The 24,870-nt window shown below is 45.7% G+C and overlaps 1 protein-coding gene across 1 annotated transcript in view; it reads left to right on the top strand.

Annotated features, from left to right (window-relative positions):
- The window catches only part of arid4a (AT-rich interactive domain 4A), a 101,786-nt gene that overhangs the window by 71,145 nt on the left and 5,771 nt on the right, over positions 1-24,870 (top strand). Inside the window, exons 23-24 of the mRNA XM_083633762.1 lie at positions 1,155-1,304; positions 19,490-19,636. Coding sequence (XP_083489888.1) covers positions 1,155-1,304; positions 19,490-19,636 — 297 coding nt within the window. The remainder of the gene's footprint in view (positions 1-1,154; positions 1,305-19,489; positions 19,637-24,870) is intronic.

The following is a 24,870-nucleotide window of genomic DNA, read 5'->3' as shown; positions in this document are numbered from 1 at the left end:
ATTTTCAAGCTTGTTAACGCGATATCTCAGGAATGCCTTGACGGAATTTTGTCAAACTTGTCTCAAACATCGACTTGGACTCAAGGATGAACTGATTAGATTTTGGTGGTCAAGGTCACTGTGACCTCTCAAATGCCATTTTCCAGCTTGTTAACGCGATATCTCATGAATGCCTTGATGGAATTTCATCAAATTTGCCTCAAACATATACTTAGACTCAAGGATGAACTGATTAGATTTTGGTGGTCAAAAGTCAAAGGTCAAGGTCACTGTGACCTCTCGAACGCCATTTTCAAGCTTGTTAACGTGATATCTCAGGAATGCCTTGACGGAATTTAATCAAACTTGTCTCAAACATCGACTTGGACTCAAGGATGAACTGATTACATTTTGCTGGTCAAAGGTCAAGGTCACTGTGACCTCTCAAACGCCATTTTCCAGCTTGTTAACGTGATATCTCACGAATGCCTTGACGGAATTTCATCAAATTTGCCTCAAACATTGCCTTAAACTCAAGGATGATCTGATTATATTTTGGTGGTCAAAGGTCAAGGTGAGCTCTCGAATGCCATTTTCAAGCTTGTTAACGCGATATCTCAGGAATGCCTTGACGGAATTTAATCAAACTTGTCTCAAACATCGACTTGGACTCAAGGATGAACTGATTACATTTTGGTGGTCAAAGTTCAAGGTCACTGGGACCTCTCACACACCCAATTTCCAAGCTCTGTAACGCAACATCACAGGAGCGCCTTGACGGAATTTCTTCCAATTTGCCTCAAATGGCGATTTGCCTCCAGGATGAACTAATGGCGGAGGCATAAGTCTGCGTTGCGGTCGTTCTAGTTTGTTCAATGGATTTGAACTCTTCATTGCAATTGTATTAACTCATGTAGCAGTTTTAAACGCACATTTTCAAACCAATTCATTGTGTATTGTTTTTAGTTTAAGCTCTGATGCATTTTTTTAATCTTCGAAGAGTTGGGGTGCCTTGGAGAAGGAGGAAAGCTTCAGAGGTGCCTTGGTTAAAAAAAAGTTTGGGAACCTCTGCCCTAGAGGTCCCAGACCCCCAGTGTGAGAACCACTGATCTGAATAACCAGAATATAGATTGACGTAACTGCCTGTCTGTCTCTCTGCCTGTGTCCCTCTGCAGGTCACAGCAGTGACAGTGAGGACCAGTCTCGTATTTCCTCCCTGTCTAAAGGGAAGAGCCGTTGTCTCTCCTCGCCTCCCTCCTCCCACAGCAAGGACAAGCAGCCGTTCCCCTCTCCACAGAGAACCTACAAGTGGACCTTCCAGCTTGGTATGACACACACAGACACACATGTCTGTTAACTAGGGGTCGACCGATATGGGTTTTTCAGGGCCGATATCGATTATCGGTAATGAAAGACACCGATAACTGATATTTTGGAACCGATATATGTTTGCAGTAAAAATTTAAATCTTGGTGTCAAAATTTAGAATAACACAACCCGTTGTTGAAATTCATTTTCTTCAGTTTATCCAACTACAATATTATTTGAAAATATTCACTCTATCAATATTGATATGAATCTGTGTGTGTGTGTGTGTGTGTGTGTGTGTGTGTGTGTGTGTGTGTGTGTGTGTGTGTGTGTGTTCAATCTAGTGGAGACTTGGGCACATTATCAAGATAAAGCTGTGTACTTTAAACAAGCTAACAGCTCACCACAGAAACAAAATAATAAAGAGGGTTTCCCTCAGCTTACACTACTTGACACTAACCTCGCACCAGGCTCTGTCAAAGGAGAACACAAACAGGTTCATCCGGGCATCTGCTGACCAATGTCTCATCCTAGTTTATTCGGTTCCTTTTTTATTGCAAACGAGTCCGCTGACGTACTAATGTCTCATCCTAGTTTATTCGGTTCCTTCTTCCTCCTCCGCTCTGGAGAGTGGTGCCTGCAGCCTGCTTGCGCTGCGTTACACATGCGAGTGGATTGGAGATATATATTTTCGGGACGCTACAGGACTATTGATTAATAAAACAGCTTCGCGCTTGTCAACCATGGCCATTTCATTAAAAAAGAGCGACGCTACACCGCGGACGCTATGGCGTTAAAATCTTGTGTCCTGCCCCAGTTTACAAGGTACACCAATCGTATCGGACTTTCTCCAACAAACACGGACAGACACAGACAGACACGGACGGACTGCTATGGCACACCAAACGAACATTTGCGAACAATCTGCGTTTGTCTGTCCGTGTTTGTTGGAGAAAGTCTAGGTCTAGGAAGGCAGTCACACTCGCTCGCGCAGGCAGAGTGGGGCAGGCAGGCAGCGTCTCAAATTTCATCTCTGAGGAGCCCTCTGATAGGCTATTGCTCAATATGTAACCAATCAGATAGCGCTGTGGGCGGGACATTGCCACAGGCCAGACAAGAGCTGCAGCAGAGAGAGAGACACACAGGCTTCTGCAGCGCTTTATGGCAAAAGTAGCGCATTTTTTAATAAATGTATTATATCGGCAAACGGCCAATGAAAATGCCGATACAGATAATCGGCAAAATGCTGAATATCGGCCATAATAATCGGCCAAACCAATAATCGGTCGACCCCTACTGTTAACCCCCTCTGTGATAACTTTCCTGTCAGCATATTACAGATATTTTACTGCTGTCGCACTTTAATGACATCACACAATAAAACAGCATGAGCTGATTAATCTGCAATTATGAAACCAACCGTATGTTGGTCTGACGACGATTACAGGGTTTGTACAGTCATGGAAATAGCTGGAAAATCATGGAAATTTCAAATAAAATTTCCAGGTCATGGAAAAGTTTTCGAAAAACATAATTGGCCCTATCTTCGCAAAAGCGGTAATTTAGCATTTGCGCTCCTTTAACGCCGCACGCAATGCAAATTGGGGGCGGGCATAAGCGCATGCCTGTTATAATTGTACTGGGCATAGGCGTGCCACATGCCAAAGCAGGCGTTTCAGCGCTAAAATGTGAGGATAGATGGCATTATCCTATCGTCAGCAGCGCGCAATTACTTTGCGCTAAGAACTTTGCGCTAAGAACTTTGAAAAGCACCTCTTAGCTGTGCTCCATGCGCTAAAACACTCGCTGCACTTGATCGCACCATAATCTCCGCGCTGCGCATCGCAGAAACATCATTACGCATGGACGTGCCACCCCAGGACATCAAATTCTGCTGCTAAAATTGGGTAGCCAGCAGATTATTCGGTGAGGCAATCAACTATAATTCACTGAGAAACTTTTATCACATCGCTAGGAGGGGTTATGGAAAACAAGACCAGGAGACCTGGTTCTGCCAGACCCAGAAGGAACAAATTCCTAGTAGGCAACACACCTACAAACCACTTTATAAGTTAAAAGTATAAATCATTTTAGGCATTTTGTGTGTGTGTAGCATTTTGTGTATAGGGGTAGATTGTAGATTTGTGTATAGGCTAGACCAGCAAACCTTCCAGTCTGATTACATTCACCTGTCCCTTGTCAGTCAGTGCACAGAATATGGGCAGAAGGGCTTTTCCTCCCCAGCCATTCAGGAACGCTTCAGATTTCAACCACCAGGGGCAACAGAGCAGGTCTGGTTTTGAGACCAACACACCTACAACAAACCACTTTATAAGTTAAAAGTATAAATCATTTTAGGCCGTATTAACATTTTGTTGGAATTAAATGGGAATACAGCATGGTGGGGGTGTATAGGGGTAGTTGGTTGTAGATTTTTGTATAGGCTAGACCAGCAAACCTTCCAGTCTGATTACATTCACCTGTCCCTTGTTGATTAGACCCTCATTGATTTTACTTCCTCACCTGACCTGCCCAACGCAAAACGGAAAAGAGGGACAGACAGACCGACCGACAGACAAAGCCTCCTGTAGGCCGACCCCCTGGGTCTGGCAAAAAAATTGGGTGGGGGGGGGGATAGGTCCGGGACGAACCTCTGCATGACAGAGCGGGAAAAAGAATTGGTGGGGGGGGGGTAGGTCGACCCCCCCCTCCCAACCCGGGATGGGGGCCACCGAGGCCGGGACGAACCTCTGCATGATAGAGCGGGGGGGAAAAAAATTAGGTGGGGGGGGGGGGGTTGGGAGGGGGCCACCGAGGCCGGGACGAACCTCTGCATGATAGAGCGGGGGGGGGGGGGGGAAAGTTCAAGTTCATACCTCTGCGCCATGACGGGGGTCCGTCCTGGAGCACCACATGAAAAATGGAAAAAAATGGAAAAAAGCTCCATAAAAGGAGGCTCTCATCCCGCTCAATCTATCCGCCAATAGTGCATCCCAGCCTGGATGACTCTTGCACGGTCCCCCTGTGTACCTCCAGGGAGGAAAAGAGGGACCGACCGACCGACAAAGCCTTCTGTAGGCCGACCCCATGGGTCTGGCAATTAAAGAGATACTCAACACTTCTTCCACTTTTTTCTACTGAAAATCAATATACATTATATTGGAAATTAGCTGTGTTCTTGAGGAATCCATGTCAAAGTCCTGACATTTACTGTAAATTTGAGTAATTCCTCATCTCTTCTCACATACCCATGCAGTTCCATACAAACCAAAAAGGCCAGCTGTAGACTCCCAATTTTCCTCCCTTTCTATTGGCTGAGCTCTTGATCTGTGACGTAGCTTGATCAGTGACGTCGCCAAACCCAGCCCGCCCATCTCTCGTGCCTAGGCCCCTCCCAGCCAAAGTTGATAAAAGTGGCTGCACACCATGCTGGGACTATGGAGTGTGGAGAATTGTTGAATAGGGAGAGAGAGAGATTTGTGGAGCGTTTTGATTAGACTGCATAGTGTAAATTGTAGTATTTAGTAGTCTAGGTTTAGTTTACGTCAGATAGCCTAGGTTGTGTTTGTTTGTTTGTAAAAAATAAATAAATAAATAAATGTTCGTCTGTTTGCATAGGTATGTGAGAAGAGATGAGGAATTACTCAGTTTTACAGTAAATGTCAGGACTTTGACCTGGATTCATCAAGAACAGGCAGGACCTCGAATCTCCAAAACAGCAACTTTTCAGGAAGTAAAAAAAACCTGTTTGCTCTTAAAATACTGAACCAAACATCGTCAAAGTTGCCACATGCCTTAATTATAGTTAGTTTCCCGCTGAATGTGTCATTACTTTATTAATATCTTACCTGGATAAGCTCAAATGATGTTGTTTATATTATCAGTCCGACTTGGAAGCACTCTCTCCTGGCCAGTCAGGCACTGATGGCTGATGGCCGCCTCCCCTCTGGTATGCACATGCATGAGCCGCAAGCTCCGGGCCGTGGTGGCGCGCCCAGCCGAGCAGCAGTGCTCTCATAGCCGAGGCGAAGGCTTTGGGATGGGGGTGAGACAGACGGTGGTGTTGGCTTGCTCCCCCAGTGGTCCCGATGCATCCATATACTTCTATACCTTCAGATAAAGGTTGTAAGCTCACCTGTAACTATCGGTGACAATAGGCTCGTTTGAGTTGACTGCCGCCTCGCCTGGAAAGCAGACGAGAGCAGGCGAGCACAGTCAAGGGCTCGCCGCTCGATAGCCGAGGCGAAGGCTTTGGGATGGGGGCGAGAACAGTCTGATAACGTAACGTTAACGTTACTTTATTCTAGTCAGAAACCACTCCGATTTGCATGTTAAAACAACTTTGCAGCCTAGGAATAACTGGAAAACATTTTATTGATCTATTCACGTCAGATGAAGCCAGGATTAAACAAAACGATATCTGAAATACACAGCCCGTCTGCCGTGTCTTTTCCAGGTTTCCTGCGTTGGGGGGGGGGGGGTACAGACGGTGGTGTTGGCGCGCTCCCCCAGTGGTCCCGATGCATATACTTCTACTACCTTCAGATAAAGGTTGTAAGCTCACCTGTAACTATCGGTGACAATAGGCTCGTTTGGCCTCGCCTGGAAAGCAGGCGAGCACAGTCAGGCGAGACATCAACAAGTCGAACACCCCCGCAGCACACTCACTACACTTTCACAACAATGAACAAGGCTCATTCAGGCTTAGTTTTATAACTTTTACGTGCTGCTCCTGCACATCACAGCACAGGCTAAATTATGTGACATAAATATACATTATGTAAAGTCATTGCATAAATGTGTTTTTATTGAAAAAGTGGCGTCAAGTAAGCAAGTGTTGTTGTAGCGGATATCACAGTGTGCACCATGTTACGTTACATGTTACAAACTACCCATTTTCCTATTCACGTTGTATTTGCGAGGGGTATATACATGTATACACCCCACCGGTGGATGTGTGTTTCTCTTAGGGTTTCAATTTCATTTCATTTTATTTTGTCCAATATTCAAATATTCCTGAATTGCATTTTGTGTTACAAATAAGTATTATTTTTATCTAACTTTTTAGCCTGATTTGATGGTTTTCTTGTCAAAAGTTAGCCGCCTCAAAGCCTTCTGGGTAATATCTAAACAATAGAGAGCCCCAGGAACGAGTCCGGAAATCATCGATGCTAACACTCCTGGTTCTTCACTGTTTTCGCCTATGGGACTTTTGAATGGGTTTTTGGCGCGATGCTTCTAATAAGGTCTCTGGGCAATGCAAGATTAATCAAACGCGAACCAGTGTTTAGTAATATCATCTTCACACATGAGGACGACTTTTATGAGTTTTGAAGCTTTTACGTGCCGTTAAAAGGGCAGCTAGCTAGCAAACGGCTAAATGAGACTACACTGTTGAGTCGACTTCAAAGGACGAATACGGAAATTCTCTTTCCCTCACCTGGTTCAGCCCGGGGTAACAGTGCACAGCAGCGCACACATCAACAACAGTCCAGGTTGAGTGCTGACGTGATGTGGAAGCCTATGCGACAGTGTGTAGTTCTGGATTAGCTTAGCTCGAGCTTTTTACTTCTAGGGCTCGCATTTACGCTACAAAACTCATGAAAGTGGTCCTCGTGTGAAGATTATCCGACTGAACTCTGGTTCGCGTTTGATTAAGCTTGCGTTGCTCAGAGACCTTATTTGAAGCATCGCGGCAAAAACCCATTCAAAAATCCCATAGACAGAAACTGTGAAGAACCAGGAAGTCCGGGACTTCCGCGTTCTGACTACAAAAATACGTCATCCCTGGGGCTGTCTATTGAGAGGCAAAGTGACCGCCTACTTCCTGCTTCAGCACTGAACCAGAGATTTTCATCTGCCATTTACTTTCCCATACACATTTCGTAAAATGCTTATAAAAGCTTTTACTGGTTCAAACCAAACGGTACAGATATATTTAGAAACAGGGGAGATCGCATAACATCTCACTGGGACCAAAACGTAAAAAAAAGTGTTTAAAAAAAATGTTTTTTTTATGTTTTTTTTTTAATGTTCTATGGTCTCTCCCGATTATAGCGTTAGCTGAACCGTTTGGTTTGACAAAGTAAAACGGTACGCTGGTGTTTGGACTGAGAGAGCCTGGTGACGCGAGGTTTGGACAGGAACATCAGCAGCAGATCCATTCACAGCGCCAGCTGGCTTTAACTGAAACTACACATGCGCGAGCAGCAACTGCACAGAGGTCTGCCATTGGCTCTGAAATTTGCCCGCCCCACAAAAGTTCATCCTATCCAAATGTGGAGTGGGCGGATTCAAAAGCCTGAAAGCTCCCCGCCCTTTTTTGAAAAACTGACAAAATCTGTTTGGCTTAAAATCAGTCTGGCTCAACTGTTGAGTATCTCTTTAATTGAGAAAACTTGTACATTCTAGCCTACTTGCAATAGGCTATTCACCTTCACCTGCTATAACCCAGAGGGTCATTGGCATCAGCCGATCTGTCACAAGCTCTCGCCATCTCTCTCTGTCCTCGGCGGCAGCTCAGTGTTTCACAGAGTTTTAATTGAGTCCACTGTAAATCCTCCAATCTTTTGTATAATAATAACCCGAATTGCATCAAAACTCAGATGTTTTTAACAGGTATATGATGTGATGGTGTCGTTATGAGATAGGGATAATATATACAGTCAATAGGCCTACACCTATCCAAATTACGCATGGGGAGAATTACAGCATACCTCACGCAAACTGTACAGTGAGTGCAAGACGGGAATCTGGTTTGATTGTAACGGCCAGGCATTGCCAGGCCACACCTGTGAATAATTCTGGTGGTTAAAGGATGGGTTTTCCGTGGGGAATATGAATATATATTAAATCTCACGCCCCTAAGGTTTTCGAATCCGTTGAAATTTTTGAAATTGGATATTCACTGCCAGAGATATCAAGCATCTCTCACATATTTTTTGGGCCAGCCGACGCGTTTCGCGTCATCTGGCCTAAGTCCGCCTTGCGGAAGTCGTGCACCTATGAACTACAACTGTTGTTGGCCATGGTCCCGCCTCTAGAGGTCCTCCACGCCCCTTCAGAGGCCTTGACCAAAACAAAAACGCAGCCATCTTTCCAACCGCCTAGCCTGCTGTAGCTAATATTAGCTTCCCATAGTTCCTTGCAAAGAGACCATTATCTCGGGAACGGAAGCACTAATCGACACGGGACTGGCGGCATTGGAAAGCTCGTCAAATTTTACATCTAGTAGTAGGTGGGTTGAAGTAACGAAATCAACGCTGAGCAATGTACCCGTTTTTACACATTTTTACAGAAAATAGTTACAACATCAGATGCGCGTAACTCCTACGAAAATGCCTTAAAATGCATGAAAAAAAATTTATGAAGACATCTCCCGACATATATACTACCGTTTACATTTGGTGCAATTTGGAGGCAATTTTATTTTCGATTTATTTCTTGTTCTTTGTATATTTCATTGTCGAAGCCTTCTTCTTCTTCTTTGAGTTTTATGGCGGTTGGCAAACATATATGTGCATTACCGCCACCTACTGGAGTTTGATATCAGCCAAATGCCTGAGGGGTGGGCATAAAAACGAAGGCCACGCGAGCCCAGTGCATTGTGGGAAATGTAGTATTTCGAGTCCCCGCACCCGCACCTCCCCCCCACCACCCCCCCCCACACACAGAGTGGATTTCGGTTGATATCTCTGTGAGTAAACCTCCAATTTCAAAAATTTCAACGGATTCGAAAACCTTAGGGGCGTGAGATTTAATATATATTCATATTCCCCACGGAAAACCCATCCTTTAACACCGCCCAAATCCCGTTTGCGCCGCGCATTAATGATTTGGCACGCCTCTAATCTGCATTTGCGCCCGTTGTTGTGACGAGTTATGCTTCCCCGTTTTTAATTGCATCACCACCATAAGGCTGTTTTAACCAAAAGGCTGTTTTAACTTAAAAACAGGGAGGTCACGTCTACCCAAACAATTATATGATTTTTAAACAGTTTCGTTTCTGTATAAATCATTACAATATGCTGCCGTGAGGTGGGGATGCGTTTGGCGGCGTGGGTGCAAAACTCACCATAACACTTGACACTTGTGCATGGCAGACTGCTATCGTTGTGCAGAGACGATAGTGTAAGGCAGGTGCACAAAGCGGATAGTGCCTGTACCAAGATAGAGCCTAGTATCCCCCAAAGTTTTGGAAAAGTGATGGAAATTTGTTTAATAAATATTTTCATGGCATTCATTTACGCTGAGTTTAAAATAATGTGCGTGCGACAGCGGGGTAGTGTTTTTTGTTTATAGCACTTCACTGCTCCGTGGCTCATACAAGCTATCATGTCCCTTGTTACTACGAGTGACATGGAAACAGCCAATCATTTAACAGACAAACCCTGAGCGTGCACCCGCCCCAGTTTTATTTTTTTTATTTTTTATTCAACCTTTATTTACCCAGGCGAGCAAGTAAGAACAAATTCTTATATACAAAAGCCAAATCAAATCATATCTCTTGACAATGGGCAGTGTGCTAGTGACACGATCAGCACGTTTGGTCTCACCCGGCACCACACCACCATGTGAATTGAAACAACAACATAGAGGGAGGAGATAAGATGAGTGTGGAGGAGGGAGAAGACATGGAGGAAATTGTCAATAAAAGGGACGCCGAAAGCAGAACACCGTTATCTGTAAACGTTACAAAGAATTTGATGCGAGTGAGTTTCAATTCATGTTAATGTAAATTGACAACGTGTTAACATGTGTTAACGTTACCATTACGAGCCCACAGTCTTCCGCATTAATGTTAAACATCGTCAAACGAGTGTTATTTTGTGACGAGCAAATGTTTTTACTGTCGGCGTTTGACCAGGAAATGCGCTCAGTACGAGCACAGACCCTCGGCCAAGTAACGTTATTGAGATGCTGATTGCGATCTGGTTGCAAAAATATCAAAGAAATCACATACATTTAATTATAGGGGACATCAGATCACGGTATACAAGTTTTAATAACACTGACCTTTATCTAATTATTGTTGTAAAATGACATCAGTGTTTCCCATACATAAAGGAATTTGTGGCGGGCCGCCACAATAATATTTTGACCGCCACAATAAGATGTTGACCAAAAAAAATTTTTTTTTACAGTGCACCTGAACGCAATATGCAAGATATCCGCTGAATAAGTGTCCAATAAATGTTCATGTCATTCTGGCCAATACTTCTGTTATAGCATTTCAGTCTGGAATATGGAATATCTTTCAATAATCTATGATTTAGCTGCTAAATTGTCAAATACCGCCATCTGCTCGCTACCCAGGCACTTATGTATGTACTTAACCTAACTAACTATCCGGTGTGCACAACACTGTCAGCCTAAACTCCGGCTGACACCCCAAAAACCTACAATCCGCTACAGAAAAATGTATGTTTGTTTATTAACTGGCCCCTCGCCTTCTATTATTTCACGAAAGTGGCAAAGCAAGTTGAGTATCCCTGACCTATAGGGAGAAATTTAGTTTGTCATTGTAAACCCACAGCACAGTAATGATGACATGTTCTTCATAGATCTAGCCTTTTAATTTTGCTCTTAAGCTTTCTCAAAGTACACCAAATTCATGCATTTTACTTTAAAATGTTTAAAAAAATCTCACGGGGGGGCATGCCCCCGCACCCCCCTAGGGGGTCTGTGGCCCCCCACCACAAATTCTCAAAATCCTGTGGGAAACACGACATGGTGGCTGTGCATCATTAATAAGTGGTATCAGCATATCAAGCATTCATTGTTATAATAGGCTACAGTTGGTCAGTGCTCAAAAGCAGGACAGGAACAGGTTGGACCTTGATTTAGAGTCAACCACAAGGTATTTAAGCAACCTGAATTCCTGCAAAAGATTGAAAGTGATTAAAATTCATAAACAACTGACCTCAGGCTCATTTAACTTCACAAGATGCATTTACATCAGAAAGAAGTTGAAAGTGATTGATAATCAATTAAATCTAATAATGACGTTTTTCTGCAAATTGCATTGGGATGTTGATTCTGGCACTCAGGTGTGGGCAATATATTGATTTTATATCAATATTGTGATGTGAAACTAGATGCTCTTAGATGTTGGATGTGGTAATATGGTGATACAGCATAAATGTTGTATTTTCCTGGTTTTAAAGGCTGCGTTACAGTCAGTGAAGTGTAGGCTATAGTGCAGGGTAGGAAATTAACTTTTTTAACCAGGGCTTTTTTTGCCCCTGTGAATTATGTTTCGGGGGCATTTTTGATAAATTCCGGGGCAATTTTTAATCAAATGTTGGGAAATACCTTGCCGTAGTTCTTCTGTTGCATGACAGATCAATATTCAATTAACTTGTATGCAAACTTATTTATTTTATTATTTTATTTCTAAAAGTAAGCAAAAATACTAGCTTTCATTGAAACAAGCTGAAACAAGATAAAACATCTGTTAGGCCTATATCCTTATTTCTCCACTCTTTCCGTTACATGAGCGTAACAGGGGTCACCACAGTAGGCATCAAGAGTTTTTAAGGGCTCACGAGCCAAAAGGTTGAGAACCACTGGTCTAGTTAGTAGACGAATATGACCAAATTAAAATTAGGGATGCACAATTTGCAATGCAAATTGCAAATTGACCCAAAATTGCTCAGCCTTATTAACATGACAGTTGTTTTCAATTGTTTTGAGAGAGAAAAGTCAGCAGGTCTGGGACCCTTTGTAGTTGTGTGTCACAGCTATGGCTCTGCTAGGCCGGAGCTGCGGGTTTGCCTTGGGGCTGCCACGATTAGTCGACTAGTCGCGATGACTTCGATGACCAAAATCGTCACCTACGTATTTGGTAATCGACGTCATCGCATGTTTGTTTTTTTAGCTGAAAAAAACGTTTGTTTTGTTTCCCCGAAGCTGCTGCCTGTGATGGCCTCACTGGCTGGCCTGGCCTCCAGGCGTCTCCGTCCTGTCTTTGATGCACATGCGCAGTACTGATCATCCGGGGTAAACGTGACATCACCGTGACCGGAAAAACAAGCAGCTTGCAGCTCCCAGTGCTTCTCCACAGAAAGAATGTCTAGCCGTCCTCATATGTCCAAAGTGTGGGAGCATTTCACCCACAATAATGTACAAGAATAAACTCCGGCACAATGTCTCCACATGCAATTAAAAGTTTAATACGTCAAAGAAAAAGAATAACGTTTCGGTCGTAAGACCTTCATCAGATTCCTCTTGCAGTTTTGCAATTTGCACTATATTACATGCAAGTACATTGATGCCAGAAATAAATATGCTGCTACATGCTCTAAACTTTAAAGTTCATGAAAAGATTATTTGAGTGAATTATCATCTTAATTGGGGGGATCTCCTAGCCCATGCAGGCGCCCTCCTCTGCCTCAAGAGCAGCGCCACTGGCCAATGGAGTCAAGCGCCAAAGCATTTGCCATGCACGCCGATTGCTAAATAAAGTTTGTCTAATCCTACCAACTGGCCTCTCCTGATTGAAGTGAGGTCTCCAGACCATAGTTCAAGCAGAAGGCCACTCACGCGTAATCCGATCTCAACGTGGTCAAAAAATCCTAGTATGACGTCTGCTATGACGTCAAACATGACGTCAGTTAATCCTCATATATATAGCAAGGGTCCTACGTCACCTCTCTCTCTCTGGCCGACCATAGCAGCAGCAGCCCACGGCAGTCCATCTCCCTTGAAGCCGGCCCCGAAGCGTTGTTTTGCCCCACCCACCTCCCCAGTCCACCACCAACGAGCAGAGGAGGGCGTTGACTCCATTGGCCAGTGGCGCTGCTCTTGAGGCAGAGGAGGGCGCCTGCATGGGCTAGGAGATCCCCCCCCCCGTGGGGGATCAGGAGTCAAGACTCGTTGGTGGTGGACTGGGGAGGTGGGTGGGGCAAAACAACGCTTCGGGGCCGGCTTCAAGGGAGATGGACTGCCGTGGGCTGCTGCTGCTATGGTCGGCCAGAGAGAGAGAGGTGACGTAGGACCCTTGCTATATATATGAGGATTAACTGACGTCATAGCAGACGTCATACTAGGATTTTTTTGACCACGTTGAGATCGGATTACGCGTGAGTGGCCTTCTGCTTGAACTATGGTCTGGAGACCTCACTTCAATCAGGAGAGGCCAGTTGGTAGGATTAGACAAACTTTATTTAGCAATCGGCGTGCATGGCAAATGCTTTGGCGCTTGACTCCATTGGCCAGTGGCGCTGCTCTTGAGGCAGAGGAGGGCGCCTGCATGGGCTAGGAGATCCCCCAAAAGGAAGATCTGATTACCGGAGGTTAATTGAGATCTGCAGGCGCCAGTAGTTGATTGCACTATTCCGGCCTTCGACCTTTTTAGCGGCTTACAGCTATTTGCGGCTGGCGCTCCCAACTCGGTCGGGCCTTCGATCTTGCTTTTCCTGCCTTCGACCTTTTTAGCGACTTACAGCTATTTGCGGCTGGCGCTCCCAACTCGGTCGGGCACCTCGTGATAGCGCTTCCCAGCTTAGCCTACCTGGCCGCCTTGGCGCTTCACGATTGTACTTTTCCTGCCTTCGACCTTTTTAGCGACTTACAGCTATTTGCGGCTGGCGCTCCCAACTCGGTCGGGCACGTGATAGCGCTTCCCAGCTTAGCCTACCTGGCCGCCTTGGCGCTTCACGATTGTACTTTTCCTGCCTTCGACCTTTTTAGCGACTTACAGCTATTTGCGGCTGGCGCTCCCAACTCGGTCGGGCACCTCGCGATAGCGCTTCCCAGCTTAGCCTACCTGGCCGCCTTGGCGCTTCGCGATTGTACTTTTCCGGCCTTCGACCTTTTAGCGGCTAACTGCTATTTGCGGCCGGCGCTCCTAACTCGGTCGGGCCTTCGATCTTGGTACATTAGAGTTTAGCTTGGCGCTTCCCGGCTTGGCCTACTTGGCTGCCTTGGCGCGACTACCCTGACTTTTTTGCTCTCTCTTTCTCTTTCCCCCCCAAAAATGAGCCGGGGAGTTTACTGCGCCTTGCTGGCGCCGTGCTTTCGGGGAGCCACCACCAACGAGACATTTTCTTCATCGGCACGGAAGTCCGGGACATTGTTTGTTGCCATGCTCACCGATTTAAGGGAGGAGGGTTCTTTGGGCCGCCAGTATGGCCGCCTGCTCCGGGCGGATGTAGCTGGAGAATGCCGATGACGACCAGCGGCCCATTTGCTGGAGGGAGGCGGAGGACACTCCTTGCTCGGCGGCCGAGGTGGCCGCTCTGATCCTGAAGGAGTGGCTGGAGTATTTCTTTGTCGGGAGGTTGCGTTGCTGGAGCGTTTGCCTGAGGTGCAGGGTGAACCAGGATCTTGTCATGTGGTGACAAGGTGCGATGAGGAACAGGGGGGCCGAGGGGCCGGTCCGAGGCCTGAGCCTGACGTAGTGAGCCATGGACGAGAAGGGGCAGAAGGGGGAATTGTTCCGGGCGATGACGATGTGCCGATGAGGGCCAGCGGCCCGTTTGCTGGAGGGAGGCGGAGGGCACTCCTTGCTCGGCGGCCGAGGTGGTCGCTCCGATCCTGAAGGAGTGGCTGGAGTAGTCCTTCGTCGGGGGTTGCATTGCTGGAGCGTCTGCTTGAGGTGCAGGGTGAACCGGGATCTTGTCGTGTGGTGACAGGGTGCGATGAGGAGCAGGGGAGCCGAGGGGCCGGTCCGAGGCCTGAGCTTGACGTAGTGAGCCATGAACGAGAAAGGGCAGAAGGGGGCTAGTGCCTTCCTGTATGCTATTGTGTGCTGGGGCAGCGGGGCTCTCTGGCTGCGGTGTCAGAGAAGAGAACGTTGTCCAGGCTACGCTCCATCGTGAACAATGACTCGCGCCCACTCCACGGCGTGCTAGTCGAACGCAGGAGTACGTTCAGTGAGAGACTGATTCCACCTAGATGCAGTACGGAGAGGCACAGGAAATCATTCCTGCCTGTGGCCATTAGTCTATTTAATGCCTTCCTTAAAGAGCACCTCGGAGACGCTCAGTCTCCCTGAGACTGAGCCAGCCGATAGGTTAACTGTGCCTGGCTGAGCCACGTGTGGCGTATAGGGCAAGCCGACTTAATATAGTCCCGGGTGCAATAATGATAATTGACACGGAATGTATACTTACCTGACGTGTTTTGTATTTTGCATTTGCATTGCATTTACTACTGTTTATTTTATTTTAAGCTATGTGTGTACTGTGAGCGAGCTACTGTAACCTGTCCCGATTTCCCCTCGGGGATCATTAAGTCATTCTGATTCTGCTTCTGAAGAAATGCCAGAGGCATTTTACTTTGAAATTCGTTAAGAACAGGAGGTGGTGTATTAAGACCGGGTAGCTTAACACGGAAAGACGTCAGCATTCCCTGGGCCGTCTGGCTTCGGTCCGAAGTTATGCAGTAACACTCATTCTAGCTGATGCTCAGACAAGCTCCGTGGGCCAGGGGTGTTAGAATGGCCCCTTGCGTGGTTATTATTATTATTGTTGTAATTATTATTATTATAATTATTATTATTATTGTGACTCCCGCTGGCCATTTGCCAGAAGCGATTTCCGCTTAGGCGTCGGAGATAGGCAGGCTGAGATGCCCGCTGGGTGGAATAGTCAGATCGCAGGCCAAGCGCACGAGGTAATCAATGACTCCACGCATGTCCTTCATGTCTGTTTTGACTTAATGCCATCAGGAAAGCGCTTTAGACAGCCTGCCTGCGAAACAAGCAGAAGGAAGTTTGGTTTGGTTCCAGAGGCCATTCGACTGGTGAACAGCCACAGTACGAGAAGTGGTCAGTTTATCTAGACTAGGTCTGTACCTTGACCTTTTGATTTGAACCCTTGAACAAGTCTAATATGCACTTGGATTGTATTGACTGAAATTAATTTGTATTGATGTGACACCTATATTCCTTTGTGGTGTTGGATACACTGTAATCAGGGATCTTGCTTTATCAGTGTCATGTATTGTATTTATTGTCTTGTTTTTTGTATTGTTTTTGGATGTGTACAGAGTACAGCTTGTTTGCAGTATTCATGCCTTAAATTGGCCTTTGCGGGACTAATAAAGTTTTTTTTTTTTTTTTTTTTTTTTTTTTTTTTTTTTAATAAATTGAATTGATTTTACTGGACTGGTAGATTGCCCGTTTAAATGCTGAAGTACTGATACTTTCCTCATGGGTCCTTTCGCGTCCACGGGTGACTGGTCCTCCGGGGTATGCTCGGTGTGCTGTGGTCGTCAACCCCGTCCTTGGTAGAGCAGGTAGCTCTTGAGAGAGGCGGGCAGGGGCAGTCCGTGGATTCCGCTCGGGCGGTCCCTTCCTAGAGCCGCCCGCACGGAGCGCCTGCACAGGTCCATCAGAGGGAGGGGATCCGGATCGAGTCCGTTTATGTACCGGATTCGTATTTCGCAGTGTCACTATGAAACCTAACGTCCCCTCGTCCATGTCCAAGACGACTAACAGAGCGAGTCTGGTATTATGAAGGTGTCGTCGGGCTCCAGGAAGGGGGGTGATAGTGGAGTTTTTTTTTTTAAGATTGTTGTTCAGATAAACCCCCTCAGATCGGCTAAAGTTAAGAAATTATCATTGTCATCATCACAGGAGCTTCCTAATTTAATTTATCAGTCACCATCAGTCACATGGGGTTGATTGAGAATGAGAAGGCAAGAGTATATAGTGCCTTTTTGAAAACGGCGCTGCGGCCATTTTGGCCTGAAATACGGCTCCTTGCTGGGGCAGAAGCTTAGTCTCCAAAATGGCGGATTGGCTGTGTGCTGTCGCATCTTTACGATAAAAGGTCTCTGGTTACCGTGAACCTCCGTTTCGCAAACACCACAACAAGGAGGGAGACAGCTACTTTTCACACTCTGTTTTGGATTAAGGGGATGTCCTGAAGTGTGACGGTGGATTAAAGACTTGATGAAAAACGTCATGTGATCTGGTGGATTATAGTCTTCGTGACAGAAAGAACAGGATGGAACATGGATGCGAGTTTTACTGCCGAGTGCGACTTTCTGCTTGACTGCATGTAACGTTAAACTTTTATCGTCCATGAATTCCTGGGAGTGCTTATTCTTTTCGTGAATGGATTATTTTACGTCGCTGGATTTGGAAGGGAAGCAAATTGCACTACATTTCAGCTGTTGCCGCCAGAATGAACCGTTCGCCCCATGGACCTTTCGGTCTGCCCAGAGTGCCCGAGATGCCACGGCGCTCCGGCTTCAGCGCTTCTCCAAGCCGGTTCCCGTCAATCACCGTGAATCTGCCCGGCGGCCTGGGGGTCAGTGCGACCAGGAAGTACGTGGCGTCTCGCGGCGGCCCCGCGGCCTCCATTTCCCCAGCGGCTCCCGGCTCTGGGGGCGGCTGCCTCTACTGGTCTTCGCCCGCGGCCTCTCGCACGTCCGCGCCGATCGGCCTCTCCCTCCGGCACGCTCGCACGCGTTCTTGGGCGTCCGCGGCGCGGCGCTTCGTCTTCTGCTCTCCTACCGGGGCCGTCGCAGTGGCGCGCGGGGGGCTATGTTGGCAGCCTGTGGTCCGGTCGCTTCGCCAACGTCTTCGTCAGGCACCTCGGAAGGCAAGTACGCTCCGTGGCCGGTCCGGGACAGGGGACCGATGACTGAACTCGACATGCCAGGAATGGGAATATCCACGGGTAGAGAAGGCTTGTGGGTGCTGATTCGGTCTGCGGATCTGGTGCAAAACAACGCTTCGGGGCCGGCTTAAAGGGAGATGGACTGCCGTGGGCTGCTGCTGCTATGGTCGGCCAGAGAGAGAGAGGTGACGTAGGACCCTTGCTATATATATGAGGATTAACTGACGTCATGTTTGACGTCATAGCAGACGTCATACTAGGATTTTTTTGACCACGTTGAGATCGGATTACGCGTGAGTGGCCTTCTGCTTGAACTATGGTCTGGAGACCTCACAACAACTTGAAGCTAAATGTAGAAGCTGATGATAGCTAAATCAGAGCGATTGAGTAATTGTGCGATAAGCTGCAATTTATGATCCGATTAGTCGACTAATCGTTGAAATAATCGGTGACTAGTCGACTATCAAAATAATCGTTTGTGGCAGCCCTAGTTTGCCTGGCTTCTGGCCAGGCTGCTGGCTTCTCTTCTCCCTGTAGTGTAACCCCCGTCCTCCGCTATGCATGTAAATAACAACAAAGAAATATCCAATCTCCTGGCCAAGGGTCTCATTTGCTCATGTAGGTCATATAGAGGCACCAGTATTTCATAACCAGTTTAAAAGTTCCATGTAGGGAGTTCATTTTAATGTTATACGTTATAGCCTACTTCCTGGTATGGTCGCTGTGACTACTGAATACAGCACCAAAGTCATGCTGGCTAAAGTCACGTCCTCTCCTGCATTCAACATACAACCAGGGGATTTCATCTGCCATTCATTTTCCATTTACAGTATGTTAAAAGTTCCATGTAGGGATTTAATAGACCCTTTTCACGGGTGCCATTTTGTGTCGAAAAGGCAGAATAAACACAGGTGCAAGCAAAACACTAATGAGGGTTTCCAAATTCCAATCATGGAAGTTGGAAACCCTCATTAGTGTTTTGCTTGCACCTGTGTTTGCCCTGCTTTTTCGACACAAAATGGCCCTCATGAGAAGTGTCTATTGTAACTTTAAAACTGAGGGCGGAGCGCAGATATGTGGTCGCTATGATGACCGGAGGTGGGCAGAGGCGAGTAAACTTGCGGTGGAAGCAGACAGTGTATCAGGGCGAGACAAGTAAAGCCGAGTTGAGACGAGCCATACTATGCAGTACTATGTGGTGGAAATGAGCCAAGAATGTGGAGTACAGAGTTGTAACCTGTGTTAACACCTCTCTCCCTCTCCAAACTCTCTGGACAGAATGTGGAGTACAGAGCTGTAACCCGTGTTAACACCTCTGTCTCCAGGACTTTTATGTGGCTGGTAGCACTGCGCTGTAATGTTGATGATGTACTGTATGTACGTTTTTTTCCGTCCTTTTATTTTCCTGTGTCTGAGCCTGTTCGTTTGTCTTGTTCGTGCACTCTTCGGGAAAAAAAAATATATCAAATATTGGGGGGGGGTGACAGTCACCTCTCTCTCCCCATACACTCTGGACAGAATTTGGAGCACAGAGCTGTAACCTGTGTTACAGACCCCAGGAAGAATAGTCGCTGCTGAGGCAGTGATTAATCTGAAATAAAGAATAAAAAACACCTCTCTCTCTACAGACTCTCTGGACAGCATGTCGAGCACGGAGCGGATCTCCTTCCTGCAGGACAAGCTGCAGGAGATCAGGAAGTACTACATGAGTTTGAAGTCAGAGGTTGCCTCCATCGACCGCCGCCGCAAGAGACTCAAGAAGAAGGAGAGAGAAGGTAGGGAGCGGGGCATTCTGGGAAACTGAGTCCTACGTCAGTATTACCAACAAGAGATTAAGATTTATTTTATGAAGTTTAGTGCAGTTTACTTCTTCCAATTTTGAGTTTAGACAGACAGATGAGTAGGGCTGCCAAAGAATATTTTATATTCAAATATATATCGAAAGAATATATATTGCACATGTGTTAAATATATATCGAAAGTAAAAAAATATGAAAAATGTATATTAATTTGTGGAAAAAGAATAAAGTTGCACTACAGCAGTACAGCAGCTGTCTGCGTCATGCATTCTCGTTTTTCTGAGCTGTCTTGAACTGCATTGAAGCAGTGTCCGTTGAAAAAAGACTTGTCACTTGTCAGCGGAAGGGGCCCTCTGCCAAACCAGCCTCGACAGGGACCGCCTGTAACGTTAGCCTGCAGCTAGCTGGCTGGCTAACAAGTCATGACAATTAGTCAATCACATAAACAAATGGGATTAAAACGTACCAGGTGATGGTTTTGGATACAGGAGACAAACCGCAGCAGAAAAGCATTCTGGCTAGTTAAAGCCCCCCTCCAGCTAGTTTTCAGCCTGTGTAAGTCCTGTGTACACAGTGGAAACACAAAGCTGCGCGCGCCATAATAAACTGTCACCAGTCATCATTTGCGCCAAAGATCGTCTATTGGTAAGAACTGAAGGCTTATACCTTATTCCACTGCAACATCAGGGCTGGAGCACTGTTGTCTAAAAAGGATAAGAGCCTCGCTCCTGCCTTCAATATACGATCTTTGTCTCCCTCCCAGGCAGTAGACCGGAAACAGTATGGCTGCCTCTATCTGCAAATGTTTGTCTAGAAGCCACAATATTGTTATAAATATCAACCAGCCAACAGATATCAAAGCTGGTGACTTGTATGGAAAAGATATCAGAATCACTTTTATTGCCACAGTATGCAAGTTACATACGAGGAATTTGTCTTAGTGTCTGTATGCAGCGTAGCGGTCACATCAATATACAGAGATAAGAAGTATGAAGATAACTAAAGACAATCGCAAAGTTGCAAGTGCAATCAAATCGAGTAAATATATACAATATGTACATGAGTGGTGAAGTGTTCTGTGGATGATAAATATGAATTTACGTTGGATTTACATGAGATTTACAGACTGAGTTAAATAGACGTTAAATAGGCAGTGTATTTACATGAATTTACAGTCGGAGTTAAATAAGAGTTTTGAGTATTGAATGTACCGTACATGAAATTTACAGGCTAAGTTAAATAGGCATTAATGTGCAGGGAATTTACATTAATTTACAGTCCAGTTAGACAGGCATTAAATTAGATATGAGTTCCAGTTTTATGTGGGGGGGAGTTCAGTTGAGTTTAGGAGGAGGTAGTGAGTTTGTGTGTGTGTGTGTGCTGGGGGGGGGGTTGTTGGTGAGGCCCTTGGCGGAAGGGGTTTCCGGGCCTTGTTGGTGAGGCTAATGGCGGTTGGGAAGAAGCTGGTCTTGTGGCGGGTGGTTCTGGTCTTGGCAGACCTCAGTCTTTTGCCGTGGGGGAGTGTCTTAAAGAGTTTGTGGCCAGGGTGGGAGGGGTCAGCCATGATCTTGCGAGACCGCTTCAGTGTCCTGGCTGCATGCAGGTCCTGGAGGGATGGCAGGTTGCATCCGATTATCTTCTCAGGGCAGCGGATGATGCGCTGAAGTCTGTTGATGTCTTTGAGATCAAAGAAATGATATGGAAAGAGTATAACTCGAACTGGTTAAAAATGACTATCACAGCATTTGAGCCTGGTTAACACTTACCGTAAATTCCGGACTATAAGCTGCACCTTTTTTCCCGTTTTTTGGCCTTTTTTGGCCCCTGCGGCTTATATAACGGTGCGGCTTATCTATGGATTTTTTCCAAAAAAAAAAAAAAAAAAATCTCTTTTTTTTTAAATCCACTTCTGTTTTAATTTCCTCTCTTGCCCTCTTTTCACCACACTGTATGACACTGTATGACACTGTATGACACTGTGCACTGTAAATAACAACACAGGTGGTGTTGTGTTATGTTGTTTTGTTGAAATGTTAATAAATGGGAGCATTACATATGGTAATTAAACATTAAAACACAATAAAAAAAAAAAAAATACCATTAAAACACCCGCGGCTTATAGTCCGCTTATATAAGAAAAAAATAGTCAACTTTGAAGGTGCGGCTTATACACCGGGGCGCCTTATAGTCCGGAATTTACGGTACTTAGCAAACGTAGGCTAACACCAAGCTAACGGCAGATGGTATTTACTGTAGTATTAAATATTGTATTTGTCTATGACACATCACTCATTCGACAACAACGTCTGACGTCGGCACCCATTTTTTGCGCGAGACAACTTTGAGGCCAAAATAAGGTTATTTGTCAACAAAATACAGTGGCGAACACTTTAGCTAATTGGCAGAGCAGGGAAAAACACAGCTACACATGAAATATCTTAAAAATGACAAAACTGACTGGAGGGGGACTTTAATAAGTCCTAGCGTTATGTTAGCATTAGCGTCGCTAACGTAAATTAGCGCTTCTCTTAGTGCTATTTTCTTCAAAGGGCTTTACCAAATTCTGGGGATAATGTTCTCTAGTAGCATGGAATTCAAGATAGCTAAATGTGTTGTTGACAATCTGACTAGACCAGCATTCCCAACCTGTGGGCCGTGGCCCTCTGGTGGTCCGCGGAGGTATTGCAAGTCGGCCGCCAAATAATTGCACTGTATGTACAGTATATATATATACTGTATATATGTATATTGTGCAGCAGATCAGGCTGATAGGCTATAAGTTTATACCCTTGTTGGAACCCAATGTGGAGGACGTAAAAATAGCTTGTAGGGTTGAGATGCTTTATTAACAGATTACCAGACAGGCTCCTATTAGATAGAGTCCTTTAGGAAAAGATAGGCTATAAGATTAGTACCCTTCGGGGAAAAACCCTCACGGGAATACCGTAGTAGATTTGAGTTAGTGTGCAGCAGATCAGGCTGATAGGCTATAAGTTTATACCCTTGCTGGAACCCAATGTGGAGGACGTAAAAATAGGTATCTTTTCCTAAAGGACTCTATCTAATAGGAGCCTGTCTGGTAGTCAGTCAATAGAGGTCTCTATAGGAGCCTGTCAATCTCCCTGCATCTCTTCTCCCTGGTGGAGCCGAGACCATCTAAGTGACGGTCTCCTGTCTGACTCCCTGCCTGTGCAGGAGAGCACCAAGGCTCTGAGGCCCGGTTCTTTTATGTCATTGTCGTCGAGGGCGTGTCTATGTTTTTGCTGACTCAATGACTTCAATTCTGATTGGATGCTACATGATCCCTCTCCTAATGGTGGCCCTGCCCATCAACTGGGCCACCTCCCTTAGGTGTCTTGAACTCAATGATACTCTAACTCATCCTTATCTAAAAACATCCATCAACTGGGACAGACACCTCCTATGGTCTTGAACTCAATGACACTCTCTTGCCACTCTCATCTGAAAACATGTTATGTAACAGGCTTACTTCAGCACACAACAATGCATTAATACAATTGTCATTTCAAACTTTGTGCATGTAACACAGACTATTTCAGCATACAATTAAGATCCATTCATATTGAGATTACATTTTCCACTTGGAAGTCCATAGACGCGTGTTCACATCCCTCAGTCAACACAATGCATTTCAACGATATAATACAATCCATGTTTCACGTGACATATGGTTATAACATTGTGACTTCAGTGCACACAGGATATATAGAAAAACTTTGGTGAATAGCATTTTGATTAAATAGGAGTCTCCTCTCCTCCAGTCGGCTTTGCCCCCTCGCAGGTGGTGGAGCAAAAGTTCATCCAAAGTTCAGCTTTTCCAACAATATGTACAGTATATGTATATGTATATTTATTTATTTTTTACATTAAATACATTTAACACCTTAAGTGCCATAGCCGAAATAATTCGTCTTACATAATCCAACGCTTGAGTGCCAGAGCCGAAATAACTCGTCTTACATGTTTTTTTGACGGTGGGACATCAATCAACCCCTCTTACATCTTCGAGATAACTATTTGGAGCAAGAGCATGTGTGTAATCTATTTTACCGACCACTAAGTGGCGACAGAGACCGAGAGAAGTCACAGCCACGGGACCCAAAAGCAGCCGCCTCCGCGGAAATGGCTTGGATTTTACAGTCAGAAGCCCGAGACACACACACAGAACGGACAGAGATCCCTTCCCCCCAGAGCCGCGGATCAACGCGCGACACACACACACACACACACACACACACACACACACACACACACACACACACACACACACACACACACACACACACCGCGGGAGCAAGCTTGGCGATTTTACAGTAATCCAATCCATTTCAGGCAAGCAGGCAGGCAGGCACGCAGACAGACAGGCAGGCAGCACAACACGCTTCTGACACGCCCGCTGAAGCCAGGAGGAAGGAGGAGAAGACACACGGAGGGAGGAGTTTGAATGAGAGGGGTGTTTCCTGTTGTTATGGAGGAAATTACTGTTCAAAACTATTGTTTAGAATGTCTGACGGTCTTACTGATGCCAAAAATGAATGGTTAAAGTGACTGTTTCACAAAAAGCCATTTATCTCTGAATAAATTTCCAGACGCTGAAACCATGCTGTACTCAACGGCTAATATCTACATAACTACTAACTCTGCAAACTAACTCTTTTAGACAGAGAAAGCACACATTCTATTAGTTATTTTTAGATGATTGCTGTTCATGAATTCTTAACAGAAAAGAATCCTCGGCTGTTCTAAAATGAGCCAGAATCGTCAAAAACACCCCTGGCACAACTTACCTACAGGAATGAAAACATGGCTGGCACCCAATGTGTTAAAAACCTCTTGCTGATGGACAGCTCCTTGAACTGTAACACTGAAAATGCTTCAGATGCTGTGTTAAGCACGCGAGCCCAGTGCATTGTGGGAACTGTAGGATTTCGGCTCCCCGCCCCTCCCCCCCACCAGCCCCCCCCCCCCCCCCCCCCCCCCCCCCCCCCCACACACACAGAGTGGATTTTGGTTGATAGCTCAGGCTGTGAACAACCAATTTCAAAAATTTCAACGGATTCGAAAACCTTAGGGGCGTGAGATTTAATATATATTTATATTCCCCACGGGAAAGCCGTCCTTTAAGTGACTGGAAATAAAGTGTTCTGAGAACGCATTATTTGCCTCCATATTTTTCATGGGGTCGGAGG

Source organism: Poromitra crassiceps, assembly GCF_964638095.1.
Source record: "Poromitra crassiceps genome assembly, chromosome: 3".
Taxonomy (NCBI): Eukaryota; Metazoa; Chordata; class Actinopteri; order Beryciformes; family Melamphaidae; genus Poromitra; species Poromitra crassiceps.
This window is presented reverse-complemented; position numbering and strand designations above follow the sequence as displayed.